General features: G+C 32.7%; 1 protein-coding gene across 1 annotated transcript in view; it reads right to left on the bottom strand.

Moving 5' to 3' along the window:
• LOC109540751 (acetylcholine receptor subunit beta-like 2) overlaps positions 1-13,264 on the bottom strand; it is a 35,031-nt gene extending 21,767 nt beyond the window's left edge. The window contains exons 1-2 of the mRNA XM_019909202.2: positions 13,093-13,264; positions 3,648-3,844 (exon numbers count right to left, since the gene is read on the bottom strand). Of these exons, the coding sequence (XP_019764761.2) occupies positions 3,648-3,844; positions 13,093-13,162 (267 nt within the window). The 5' untranslated portion in view covers positions 13,163-13,264. The remainder of the gene's footprint in view (positions 1-3,647; positions 3,845-13,092) is intronic.
• Positions 13,265-14,959: the final 1,695 nt, after the last annotated feature.

Below are 14,959 nucleotides of genomic sequence, written 5' to 3'. Positions count from 1 at the left end.
TACTTAATGCTCCTTTTTTAGCACGAAATCGTTTTTGGCGTTCAGCATTACTTAATACTTTTCGCATTGTAGCATGTTTTTGTTACTGCGCTTGTGTATGTTGTCTCCTACAACTTGTATCTGAATAGAACTAAAAAATCAAATAATTTTGGTAATTGGAGGACGTTCTATTTGTTTAAAATAGACGGTAAAACGAGGAAGAGCCATAGAGACAGGATACACTTGACACACTATATGTACATATACATAATGTAAGCCATCGTGCGTATGTTCAAAAAAAATATTCTAACTGAACTAATCCAAGGCTAAAAAAATTAAACTGAATTGAGATGATTTAATCATAAAGGAATCAAAGGGTATATGAAGGGAAAAAATCCATTTTGATGCGTGGAAAACACAATTAATCATAGAAATAATATAGATAATTGAAAATAAGCCCAACTATAAGTGGAAGGGAGATTCGTCTTAACATCAAGATTGCGTTGCGGGATAGAAAATAAGAAGACGGAACCCATGTTTTCTGAAATAACCGAGGTAAACTCAAATATTTTTTCAATTAAATTGATAACATATTTATTATATATTATTATAAAACAGTAGTGATGTTTATCATTTTATGTTAAGTATGATAGATTACAAAATAGATATCTAAATATTGATAATTTGCTGTTACAAAATAAAATAACAAATAATAGAACATATTATTGCATTAAAAGTTATTAATAATAGTTGTGACACATTATTTGCACTTAATCTTGACCGTTTTTCATCAATTGACCCTGCCTTCTTTAGAAAATATCCGCTCAACATCTGGTTTAACAATTGTTTCCAATGAAAATCACTAAACAAGTAGGTAGTAATATTTTAGGAGATCGGAGCTTTGAATAGTGAAATACAAAGCAAATGGACATCATCTGGGCAGCATCTGGACTACAGACGGAGAGTAAGACATAGGGAATCGGTACCGGGATTGTATCGATACGATTGAATTTAATTTAATCTTTTCTTGATACGAATTTACGTCCACAATCAATCAGGCTATTTAAAATAGGTCCAACAGTTTTTCAAAAACTTTATTATAGTGGATCTTAGGCACAATTTTGTTGCAAATCATCGATTGTTAGTTCTTAAAACAATATTGGACAGTACACGGCAATGTGCAATCTCATTTGCAATGATAAATACCCGGTCGTTTGAAGATGACTTTCAAACATTATGATGATTTCAAAAATGATACCTGTTTGTAATACATTTTTCTGCAAATTGATCTACGATCCGCATTTTTTGCACTTAAACTGCTTTAGTGTGTATAATTGTGTGTGTACTTTAATTGCAAATTTAAAAGAAGGCGAAAGTTGAACAGGCATTTAGTACATGAGCACCCTTTACCTAGTATTTGCAGTATCTGCAGCTTCTCYCTTGATAATTTGTTGATTAATTGTTATCAGCGTTATAAAATAAACTGCACCGAACACAATAATATCACACTCAATCAAATCAATCAAATGATAAATCAAAATCATTGTCAGTTTAATAACGCAATGTGTATTTGAAAAGTTTATCAGATCTACAGATGCACCCGCACTAAGAGAAAAATGTCTGGTATATAAAGCAAACATGGTCGGGCAGGTATTTAAATTTCAAATCTCAGCACACGTTCTGTAAAAAAAATCCGTTTTAATGGGCATTGCGGCTCGGGCCTGAATTTCGACACAGCACAATAGAAAAAGCAAAACAAGTTTTACTAACAAACGATTACTAACAAGGAATGATTAACAAAATTTTTAAAAGGAGAATATACAAATTTTACAATAATGAACAAAATAAAAAGCCTAAAACTAAACCTAATCAATATCCAGCAATCCCTTATATTCAAAATCTCTCAGAAAATGTACAGAATATCTTTCAAAAAGAACACATTATGATAAGCCACAAAGGATATATCCTTCTAAACTATAACTACATCAAACTTAAAGACAAAATAAAACCCATAGGCATAAGTATGATAAAAAAATAAGACTGCTCTAACAAAGCATACTATCGAACCAGGACACACCTTCAATTACACAGAAACTAAAGTCTTAAAATCGGAATGCAATACAAGGAAGCGGGAACTTTACGAAACAATTGAAATAATCAAAAATGTTAACAGCATTAACTTTAAAACAGACACTAAGCACTTAAGCATTATTTGCAATGGCATTCTGACTTAATTAGATTTTATTTATATATTAATAATAAAAAAAATACAATAAAGTGAAATAAGTTGACTTTTTCTGGTTGTCTCCAGTCAGAATCAAACATTCACCTGTGCAAATAGTTAAGTCGACATTATCTGTTAGCATGGACAGACCATAAATTTCATTTAAATATTTTAATTTCGACCAAATCTTAAGGTGATACCAAAAAAAATTAATTTGTGTACCGTGGCCTGTGTTTTGGATTGGTTTTGTGCTGACGTGGAATCGTGCCTTAATTAATTCATGTGAGTGAAATCTCTGCTCTTTAATGACTTTTAACCTTGGTATAAATATTAGGAGTTTGTAATAATTCTTGCAACAATATGCTCTTCAAGAACAATAGGTCTGTTAGAGATAGATTTTGCATTCGGGCTTTCCTTACAGTATCTGTAACCCCGAGGAAGGCAGGAGAGCACTGCCGAAACGTTGGAAAATAAAGAAGTTTAACGTTTTGGATATGGGTGGACATCTAGCTATAACCCAAATTTTCCAATTAGGACGACATCCCCAAGAATTTATAAATTAACAATATAAAATTGAATATATGTCTGTTTGTCTGTCCATAAAAACTCCAAATTTAACCATGATCGCACCGAACTACAATGTTGAAATTCTGTAGGTTTCTTAGTTTGTTGGAGAGTAACTTTCTGACATTTCAACTTCCTAACTCTATTAGTTTTTGAGTTACAATTTACATGTAAGTCTATGGGAAACAGCTAAAAATTGCTTCAAAACGACTTAACCTTCCAACGGCTTGGAGCAAAAAAATTCTGTGTTACACTAAAATGTTCGTAATGAACTGAGGAATGACATTGATACGTCAAAATATTCTCCAACTTATGTAGTTTCTCCTCAAATTATATTTCAACGCATTTTAAAAGGAAGAAAAAAAGAAAAACAAAAAATACGGTGTACCCAGTAGCACTTCAGTAAAATAGCTCAATTGTTTGTTTATAATTTTGTTTAACCGCTTTTGTATTAATCAAAAGTAGGTGAACCAATTAACTTAATTCATTAACCCAGTTGAGTCTCATTGTAAATTGCGTTAGATAGCAGATCCTATGAAGTACCAGATGCATTGAACGTTATTTCAGTTTTTATTCAGTGTGTTCTACTGACTGTTTTCGAACAAATTGCATACGTAGCTACAGGTCAACGTGGGCAACGCCACGGGTCGCTCCGCTAGTCCATACATAAAAATGTTTAGCTTGCACAGACCCATATAAAAACTTTATTTGCTAATGGAAATATTACTAATGTTCCCACTGCATTTGGAACAGCCACTATTTTTCGTATATAAACTAGTGGTATGTCTTATTGTTTTAAATAATCACGAGTTTTAACTTACTTTTAATTTGATTAATTTAGTTAATTTAAATGCTCACTACAGTTGAACTTGATTCTTACCTGAACAACCCATAAATTTGTTGTCATCACTTGATTCTTTAAATTCATTTCGATGAGCTGCGATAGTTTCAAACTGAGCCATACTGTAAGAGTTTCCGTATGATTAAACACCGGCCGAATTAATCGATTGTAATTGCTAAGAAGGTCGTCATAGAGTCGTTTAGCATCTGGGTTTGCTTCTATATGTTTTCCATCGGCTGAAAAGGCAGGATATGAGTTAATAGAGGGGTTAAATGAATGAGACCACAGTTGGTGTATTTTTATAATACTAATCGGTACAAACAACCTACTGCCTTTTTTTTAATTTCGAAAACGAAAGTTTTTAACTATAAATTTATAACCATAAAGTCTATAAAAATACACCATACCTACTGATCGAAAGTCAATTAAATTATATTTGAATTTTGTCATCATGGTACAAAAATATCGAGGGATTGTCCCCTTTATGTGACATCGACTTAATAAACCAGATTACTTTCCCTACGTTAATATCCCTAATATCAGGATTGAGCGTATAATATAGGGTGCAATGTATATATTTTTTTGCTAAAGAAACATCCCGCTCCATAAATAGGCCAGGCGAATTCCTTTTAAGGGGTGATTGAGGCTCATTTGGGGAGTAGGAGAAGAATATTAAAATTTTTTTTTCGAAAACTTCTAGAAGATATTAACAGTTGAAGATCAAATTTCAACTTTGTTATTAAGCATTATTTAGAAATTGTTCCGTGTTTAATTGATAGCATATTGGAATACTTAAGCATTCAAAAAGAAAAATTACGATCTTTGCTTCAAATTTCGAAAATTGTTGATATCAAAAGTTCTCTTCTACAATTTTTTGATGAAAAATCACAGCGGCAATGATGYTTTCTGTCATTAGCAGATAGTTACAGGTGGATAACCCTTGTCAATAATAACAATAATTTGTCAAACTGTGACTTACTTTGAATTTCCTTTCAAGAATTTGCGGATATGATCTTAGCTCAAGGGAAATGCTACAGTAACATAGCAGAAGCTGAAAGAACTCACGCCAACAAAAGGCGAGGAGAGGAAGATAGTGGACGACAATCGATGTTCGGGTTCCAGACACAAAGGAACAAGTATTGGGCATAATCGAATCAGGGCCTTCTAGGGGCACTCAGAGCACAATAACTGACTTTCCCAAGCACGAAATAAACACCGAGGAAGCGCTACATTCCTACCACGTTTGTACGATACACACAGCACAAGGATATACAAATGCAGCACGAGTTAATTAACTGAATACGAGAAGCTGCTTGATAAGAGTGGATAATAAGGACATTACACAGGGACTAGCTTGTTTGGAGTAAACACCAAACCATAGAGAAAGTAAAATAAATTATTTTACTTACTCTATGCACCAAACCCCGCAGAATTCGAGGTTATGAGAACCATAGATGAAGCCAAGTTGAGTGATGAGAACAGGTAGACATTTCGAAAGTACGTTGTATCCGTTCATCCTTGTCTATCTTATTGTCACTCTGTATAATTCCATGGTTACCGGAGTTTTTAATAATTACGAAGCAACAGGTATTTGCAAAATGTTAATTAGGCAGATTACCTTGAAAAACATTGCTGCCGTATTTCTGATATAGTTTTTTGCAAATTCCTCAGTTTTTAATAACAATTAATTTCTTTTACTATTTTTTCTGTACTCCTATAACAGCGGCAGACAACACCTCCAGAGGAATCACACCAATTTTGAATCACCCTGTATGGTTCTACCGTGACGTAACTTATAACGATAACTATTGGGATCGCTCGGGAATAGTATACCAATTGAAAATATCGATGTGCGCCAGCTTGAAAAGTTGTGCTATTTGCATAAACAACGAAAAAGTGAAAAAAAGAGAAAATCGCGTTTTTTTCCCGGAAACATATAACTCGGTTACTATGCATTTTAGCAAAACAGTGTACTAATAAATTTGTGCGCTGTAAAATTTTATACAAGATAAAGGTGTTCCGATATCTGTAGATTTGAAATGTTTGCAATTATTGAATTGAAGTTGAATGAATTAGAAAAAAATTTTGAATTTCGTTTATTTCATTACGTTTCGGCGAGACAACAGCGGCCTCATCAGATTTAAAATTTCCACAAACTCATGATTCGTAAAAATCAACGTTCTCTTAGGTCTTTGCCTTCTTGAAACCTTAAATTTGTCTCAAATACAAATCTCTCAATACAAATTTTTGTGCGTGATCCACACGTGCAATGTAATTTTTGAAAGCAGATACGAAAATACATCGAAAAACATATCGACTGGTGTGTCATTTATTGTTATGTCGTTAACCGTTACGCAGTATACGCTGCCCAACTTTGGAAGTTAATATCTGAACATCTACGGGACCGAATTGCATTATTTTTTTCTTAAAGAAGCATCTTTCCGAGTACTATTTTTCCGCACCTTCCGATTTGTTCCCACTCGTAAGTCCCGTTTCATAGGCTAATTTTTTTATAAGCCAAAATTTTCAAACTTTTTAAAACCGCTCAAAAAGTAATTAAAATTTTTAAAAGGGTTAATATAACAATTATATATGACAGTTTAAGGGTCCAAGAAGGTGTAAAAGCGCGGGCGCACCAAAATATTCATAACTTTGCGCCTGGCAGAAAATTAAAAAAAGGTAATTTTTTCCAAGTAGGTTAATTAAAAATTGCATTATGCAAAAACTGTACGTCCGACCTTAATCGGCCTGGCGACTCGTATTGTAATGCAGTCAAGTACTTTTCAAAATGTATGGCGTGATTGGGTTATTTTTTCATTGTTAAATAAATAATTTAAAATTACCTTGTTTTCAACGTACTTTTTTGCGCTTTCGAGCATGTTCCAGCGAACACTTCAAATCCTCGGATATCGGACCAACTCTATTTTATCGAGCATTTCATAACGAAGAAATTGATGAGTATACATTTTTTCTCCAGAATGCATATTTACCGAGTTGTATGCGAGTGTTTCTGAAGAAAAACGCGATTTTAGCTTTTTTTTCAATTGTTTGTTGTTTATGCAAATAGCACACCTTTTGAACCTGGCGCACCTCGATACTTTCAATAGGTATACCATTCCGAGCGATTCCAATAGATATCTAAGTTACGTCACCTTAGAGCATGCCAATCTGTAACCCTCCTGGACTAAAAATAAATTTTACTTTTACACATACCAGTCAGTCGCAGCACATTTATTCTACATTCTATTCACTATTTTATTTGCAGTTCGTCACTGTGTTCAGTCTTGAATTGTGGATCAATTTCAACTATGTGGAATAAATTTATGTTATAGAAACAGAATGATTTTTATATAGACTGATTCTTTACAATCGGTTATTCAATAATGTTAAATTGTTAAAAGTCAGTTCCTCTTTTAACTTGTTTGTTTTTGAAAAGCTTGTATAACACTTACATCTTAGTTGATCATATTCGAACTCTATTTCTACCATGAATTTTAATTTACATCCTGACATAATAATAAATTAGACGTTAGTCTGGTTTTATTTCGGTGACCCCCTCTGGCTTAGCGACAACAAACGCCATAAATAAGGTCTATATGATTGAGACGCATTCTGGTTGCCAAAACCTCTAGGTTGGTTATTTGGCTAAAAATATATTATTTAATTAAAATAAAACTAAATTTCCGCAAGTTTTTTTGCAGATTCATAAAAATTTGCTGAATTCACAATAATGATCGAATTCTTTTCAATAGGTAATCAGGAACTATTACCTAGAGTGTATCCTACGACACAGTAAAACTCAAGCTGTGAGAGAAAAATTGCAATTAGGTAATAAATTATTTCATAAAAACCATTTGTTCGCTATTTTCCCATCGTTCAGTATAGCAGAAGTATTGTATATCAAAATCACGATCAAAGAGTCCAGGTAAATTGTTTAATTAATATCTTTATTAATAGCAATTTTTCAACTACTTGAGGCTAAGTGTGTCTTAGGATACCCTCTAGGTGGACAGTCCTTGATTACCTTTTGATAAATAATTCGTTATTTATTTTGAAATAACAGTACTCGTTAAGAATATTTAATAAAAGACTTGAGTAAAATCTGTCTTGTGAAAAGAGAAAAATTTTGGGGTGAAATACGCGACAGAAAGGTTTTCAATGCACATATCATGTCTTTGTGAGTCGGAAAATTTAAAGATAAACCAACAAATGTATTACTTTATCAGAACGGCAATGAATATAATGAAATACGAAATTCATTTTACAATAGAAAATATTTAAATGGACTAACTACTGCTCAAATAATTATTTCACGTGAAATATAACGATTTGCAAAAATGCCAAATTGTTTACTGTAATAATTATGCAACTGATTATTGGATAAATAATACGTAATAGGCACTCCACCAAAGGCAATTTTGGGAAAAAAGAATACGTATTCCTATAAATGGGTTATATTCAAACATTCTTTGGATATCACAAATTAATATTTAAAGCGTCTATCACAATCTCCTGGTCTTAACGTATGAATAAATTGTATTGGTTCACCCTGTTGATTTTTAAAGTGTTTGAAACCATATCTTTTATAATAGGATAAGGTATCAAAGCTGCCCTTGTTCTTAAGGGATTATTGGGATCTTCGATTGCTGATTGAATATGCCATAATGATAATTTCTTATTTCAAATTCCTTGTCAAACGTGGTAACCTGTGGTTGGCGTTTGTTGATAAACTTATCACTTATACCTCGAAACGTTTTGCATTTGTTTCATATGTTCCCCACTGTGCCAGAGTGAGGATTCTTTGCTGAGTGTCGGTTATTGAAATTTTCAGCAGCTTTGCGATACGTTTTATAATTGTCACCTAACTAATAAATTTTTAATTAACTGTCTATTTAGTATTTATTGTTGCTGGTATGGTTATTAGAACTGAACACAAATTATTACTGGGAAAGCTAAAACTGAAAATAAAGCCAAGAAAATAGAAAGAACCAATAAGAACAGAAAAAATTAACGTAGCAGCATTATGGAATGAATCAACTAAAGATCTCTACCAAAGGAGACTGGCCGCAAAACTCGATAGAAATTCTGAGAACATATACGAGAACATTAATAGCAGTTGGGAAACAATTAAAGAAAGCATAGAGAATGCCACTAGAGAAGCGCTCGGCACACGAGAAATAACAAGTAATTCAGATGAAACCTATAGAACACCGTGGTTTAGGAAATAACTAAAATAAGAGATTGGCGATAAGGAGATTTTTATAGCAGACGAAAACAAATATGGCGAGTAATGAGACAACAACAAGAAAATAAATAGCAGAAATAAAGGAAACGAATAAAATATGGGAAGAGAACTGGATAAAATATCTGACAAAGCTATTTGGCGGACCAAATAAAGAAAAAGTAAATGTAGAAGCATATACACGGTGTCGCAATAAGGATGGTAAGCGGCTGATCTTGGAAAGTATGTGTTGTAGAGTGATCGAAAAAAAAAACAAACTTGAAGAAAATAATTTGTTGAAATTGTCCCTATAAGTGAAACATCTAGTAAGTTTAGTCAAAATATTATAAAAAACCGTACTACCTTCCTTACGAACTTTTTTCCCAGCTTGTCAAATAAAGCGTGGGGGGAGAGTCAAACCGCTTAATTCAAAGAAACCTGTAACTCCAAATCGGCTTAACCGATTTCAAAGTTTTTACTATCAATTGAAAGAGCAATACAAACTCTACAATATGTGATATAACAACAATCTTACTAATTTTCTAAAAATCCGATGTTCGAAAAAAATTATTTGTTTTAATTTTCCACAAAAATTTCAAATGCTACCACATCAAGTTATTTTACATGCATTCGAAACCACAGGAAAAAATGAACCAAACCGCAAAAACCGCATCCCAAAATAATTTCTGAAACCGATTTAATACTTGAAAGTAATAAGTGTTGCCTAATTCAAATAATTAAAGTAGAAATTGTCCCTATAAGTAAATCATCGAGTAAGGTTGAAAATAGTGGCAAAAATAAAACATTTTTTTTTCCAAAGCCTACTTTAATTATTTGAATTAGGCAACCTTTATTATTTTCAAGTATTAAATCGATTCCAGAAATTATTTTAAGATGCGGTTTTTGCGGCTTAGCACATTTTTTCCTGTGCTTTCGAATGCGTGTAAAATAACTTGATGGAAGCAGAATTTTCGAAAATGATTAAGGTTGCTTTTATATCAGATATTGTAGCGTTTTTATGGCAAATGATAGTAAAAACTTGGAAATCGGTCAAGGCGTTTATTAGACAAGCTAGTAACAAAGTTCATAAGGAAAGTAGTACTGTTTTTTATGATCTTTTGACTAATCTTACTAGATGTTTCACTTATAGCGACAATTTCTGTATAAAATCGACTTTTTAGAATACCGTTTACAATTACGCCATCTAGTGGTCATCTGAGAAATTTCAACATAATTTCCAACAAATTATTTTCTTCAAGTTTGTTTTTTTTTCGATCACTCTACAACACATACTTCCAAGATACAGCCGCTTACCATCCTTATTGCGACACCCTGTATACGATAACACGTAGAAGTTACTATAAATGAAGTTGAAACCGCCTTGATATCATTATAAAACAGAAAATCCCCAGGACAAGACGCGTCCCAGAATGAATTACTAAAATACGGAGGGGGGAATCTAACAGAAATACTAACAAATCTTATTCAGAATATTTTAACACAATGCAGAATCCCTGACAGATGGAAAAAAATTACAACAATGTTAATGTTTAAAAAAGGAGACAAACATAAACCATAAAACTATAGAGGCATAAACTTGCTAGACTGCACATAAACTAATGACCAAGGTTATTACTAATAAGCCTAACTCTATTATTTCACTCTCAGATGAACAACACGGTTTCAGATCTGGAAGATAATGTGTGGATGCTGTATTTGTACTGAGACAGATAGTAAAAAATCCATAGAATATAATAAACCGGCCTCTCCATGCTTTATAAACCTGAGAAAAGCATCCGATCGTGTAAAAATAGGTGATATAGTACACCTGTTATATAAAAGAGACATACCCATCAATATAATCCAAACTATAGAAGACATTTACCACGGCACCAAAGTTCAGGCTCGCATTAATGGAAATTTAACCTGTGACATACCAATTAATAGTGGAATCAGGCACTTATGGACGGAAGGAATGGACTTATTATGGAATTATTATTATGGACGGAATATATGGATACAGCAGAAACAAGACCAGACACATCCGAAACAAAACAACTTTGGAACAAAGGCTTTGATGGATAGAGAAAGGAGTGAGAAAAATAGGCAAATGGGCAAACCGCAGAGCATCAATGATTGGGTATTTCAGAGAAAACAAGAATGGAATTAACACATAACTTATATGAGAGAGGATAGTCTAGTTCGTATTGCTAGAGATAAGTGGCCAAATGGCAGACGAAGTATAGATCGGCCAAGAAAGAGGTGGATTGACAATCTGGATCTTGGCTAATTAAATCGAAGAAAAAATGGGCCATAGGCCTACCATCAAAGAGAGAAGATGAAGGTATGGTTATTACTTTCTATCAAATTTCAATTAGATAAATTTTTTTATACTACCGATGTTTTCAATCTCAATGTCTAAGATTGTTTATAAGTGCATCACCATTTTCACGTGCCTACACTTGCATGGAAATGCAAATATTGCCATTTTTAATAAAAATTTGATTCTTTAATCGCAGGGTAAAGCATAATTGAACGCAGTTTTTGGTCCTGATCAACTTTTCTAATAACAATTTTCGATTTTTTCAAACGTAAAGGTATTCCACTCTTGACCAAAATTAATGTTTTTTACAAACCGCGTTCAAACATGGAAAATTTAATATCGGCTGATTGCATTTTAGGTTTTACAACGTGCGGAACATTTTATAAAGAATAACATTGGTTTTTTGTAGAATAAATAATAAACCATATGGCACAAACTTAAGTAGACACAATATTTTGCAATCTGTTTCTGAGGTATGGTCTTGCAACACTTTAAAAAACTCACCCTGTGTATCTTCTAGAATAATCTTGATCTGAATAATTGATGATGATTAAATTTGTCTTTTATCAAACAATTGGACACATTTTAACCCAATCAAATGGTTTGTTTTTCAAAAGTTAGTAGTTCTTTCTTCTTCGAACTATCTTTATATCAATTTCATCGATTCCAAAAGAAAAAATATTATACGAAGGCGCATAAGTCGCAGTTTGTAATTTGTATTCTAACTTATCATGTACTTACTGTATCAACTGTTCAACCAACCAAGTTTTTTCTAATTAAGGGTGTATGTAACTAATTATGGCCAAAGAAACAAAACTAACTCGTCAATCACAAGCAAACATCCCCAAGAGCACCGAACAAAACTGGTTTGGTCAGACATTTTTGACCTTTGTTTGACATGTTTTGTTCGTTGCTCTTGGGGATGTTTGCTTGTGATTTGAAGAGTAAGCGTTGTTTCCATCTGCTTGGTTTTGTCTCCATAGTATCCTCCAGGGTACTTACGGTTACTTTGCTTTTTAGCGGCCCTGATGATGACGTGGTTGTTGAAAGTGCTTGGTCTTAATTAATAATTACATCCCCACTTCATTACAAGAAATTTGTATGATTGAATTTCATCCAGTGTAAACACACCAACTTTTTCATCTTGCATCAACCGTGTTGATAGGGATAACTAAGATGGCCGAAGATTGATAGGATAGGATAGTTTAATAATAATGAAATCTATAGGAAATAATAGCTTGCACAAATTAGAAAGCGCAAACAATAATAGAGAACTTACGTATTTAAATCAGAACCATAATTCTTTAAAAAATCTGATAATTTTATAATTTGGCCTAAACATTCAAATTTCAATTATGTTGAGCAATTTCTGATTGAATTTTCTGGGAATTATCGTCGGGTTATTCTTTCTTGCAAATTTGCTCAAAGTGGAAATATTTGAAGATCGAAAATAGCATAAATAAACAAATCTATATTATAATAATGTAAGATGTATTTGCCAAAATTAGAATGAAGTATTACGTCAATAAATCTAAATAATAAATTTTCTAAATATTGTCGAAAAATTCTCGACTTTCTGATAGCAATTTTATTTAAAAAGCGTTTTAAAATTGAATATTTGAAAGTTTTCAATATTTTGTTGAAAATTGGATATGTCAATTTTAGAAAGGTGTGGCGTTGTAGATGTTTGAACTCTACCACCAATGCACTAGCTATCGCAAAGCTTTTAAGAGCCAATATTAATATTTAAACTTAATTTAAACAAGTAAATCACATACTTAAAATTCATTTCAAACCGAAAGTTAGAAGTTGTACCTTCACTGCACTTTCACTTCCATTGATCAGAAAAATTAGCTTTGCACTAAATGCACAACGCAAGCTACAGCGAAAGAAACTGCAAGTGAATCTAGGTCAGATACATATTTTCATCTGGCACTTACCATCAGCTGACTTGAGTACGTAAAATATCAGCAAACAAAATAGAAACAAAAAGCACTTCAAAAAATACATTGTTCACATTTAGAAAGTATTGGAAGTTTTTCTATTTATAAAAATAGCTTTTGTTACGCCCACATGCCTATGACAGCTCTCATGGCGGAATTGCTCTGCTGGACCAAACGCTAAGCTCAGCTTCCTATCGGTATTGCCTATGTCTAGAGGGTGCAAAGTGCCGTCTATTATTCTGCGCTATTCGGCAATGAGCAATTGAGAAATAGTTGATCACGCCTAGTAAACAATTTTTCAAATTTTACACAACTCATCAGTATTGTTGAAATATCTTTTTTTGTGAAATCTGAAATATATGCCGAGGGTTCTGTTTTCCCGAAATTGAACGTCGTTGAATTTAATCGATGCCATCACGCAATCGCATGCTGGAGTTTATCCCAAAGTTGAATGGTTTTCTGTTTAAAATTAATTACCAAGTTTAGTATTCTTATTTTAATTGTATCGTTGACCACTAGAAACATACATGTCAGGTTTAATGAGTTCCAATTCTTGCACCATCTGATTGTGCATCCGATTTATTCAGAAATATGGGATTCAAAGCGACTGGAAAAAAAAGTTTATTTAAAAGTTTTATGGTTGTTGCCAAAGTATTTGTTCAGTTGCTTTGGAGCATACAGGGTAGCTCAAAATAAAATATGACAGTCCAGTTTTTTTTTTAATGTAGTAGCCTATTTTTAATGTAGAATTAGATTCTACATTAAATTCTAAGTATTTTTGTATAACATATTAGGTGACTTAATTCAGTAGTTTTTGACATAGCGGCGTTTAAAACATGAGAAAGCAACAAACGTAAACTCTATGATTATTTTTTTTCTTAATAATAATAATAAACGATATAATTGTAATGGAATGATAAAACAAATGTTCTGTTTTTTGTATTTCTTTTGTTCCGTTCTCAAATTGTAGCTCGTATTTTATTTAAAAAAAATGGTGTGCGTTACTGGACGTTCGTCAAAAGTGATTCTTGGGTTTGTGTAAACTCTTCTTCTTCTTGAGTTTCTGTATTTTTTTGTCGTAATTTTCGTATGATCTTTGACTTTCAGCACTAGTTCGTGGTTGATGGAAGCTACTTTGAGTTGATCTATTACTGAATGCTCATTTTTAGCACGAAATCGTTTTTGGCGTTCAGCATTACTTAATACTTTTCGCTGCTTCAACTTGTATCTGAATAGAACTAAAAACTCAATTAATTTTGGTGATTTGAAGACGTTCTATCTGTCTAAAATATACGGTAAAACAAGGAAGAGCTATAGACAGGATAAAGTTGACACACTATATGTATACATACATACAGGGTGATTCAAAATTGGCGTCATTCCTTTTAGGGGGTGATAGAGGCTCACTTGGGCAGTACGAGAAAAATATTGAATTTTTTTTTCGAAAATTTCTAGAAGATATTAACAGTTGAAGATCAAATTTCAACTTTGTTATTAAGCATTATTTTGAAATTGTTCCATGTTTAATTGGTAGCATATTGGAATACTTAAGCATTCGAAAAGATAAATTCCGATTTTTGCTTCAAATTACGAAAATTTTTTATATAAAAAAAGTTCAGTTCTCCTCTACAATTTTTGATGAAAAGGCACAGCGGCAATGATGTTTTTTGTCATTAACAAATAGTTACAGGTAGATAACTCTTGTGAATAAAAACAATAATTTCTCAAACTGTGACTTACTTTGAATTTCCTTTCACGAATTTGCGGATATGCGCTTAGTTCAGGGGAAATGCTACAGTAACATAGCAGAAGTTGAAAGAACTCACGCCAACAAAGGGCGAGGAGAGTGGTTCCAGGAAGATAG

Source organism: Dendroctonus ponderosae, unplaced genomic scaffold (assembly GCF_020466585.1).
Source record: "Dendroctonus ponderosae isolate FM_Combo_2020 unplaced genomic scaffold, Dpon_F_20191213v2 Dpon_F_20191213_1, whole genome shotgun sequence".
NCBI classification, from domain to species: Eukaryota; Metazoa; Arthropoda; class Insecta; order Coleoptera; family Curculionidae; genus Dendroctonus; species Dendroctonus ponderosae.
Note: the sequence above shows the minus strand (reverse complement) of the source record. Positions and strands in the feature narration are given on the sequence as shown.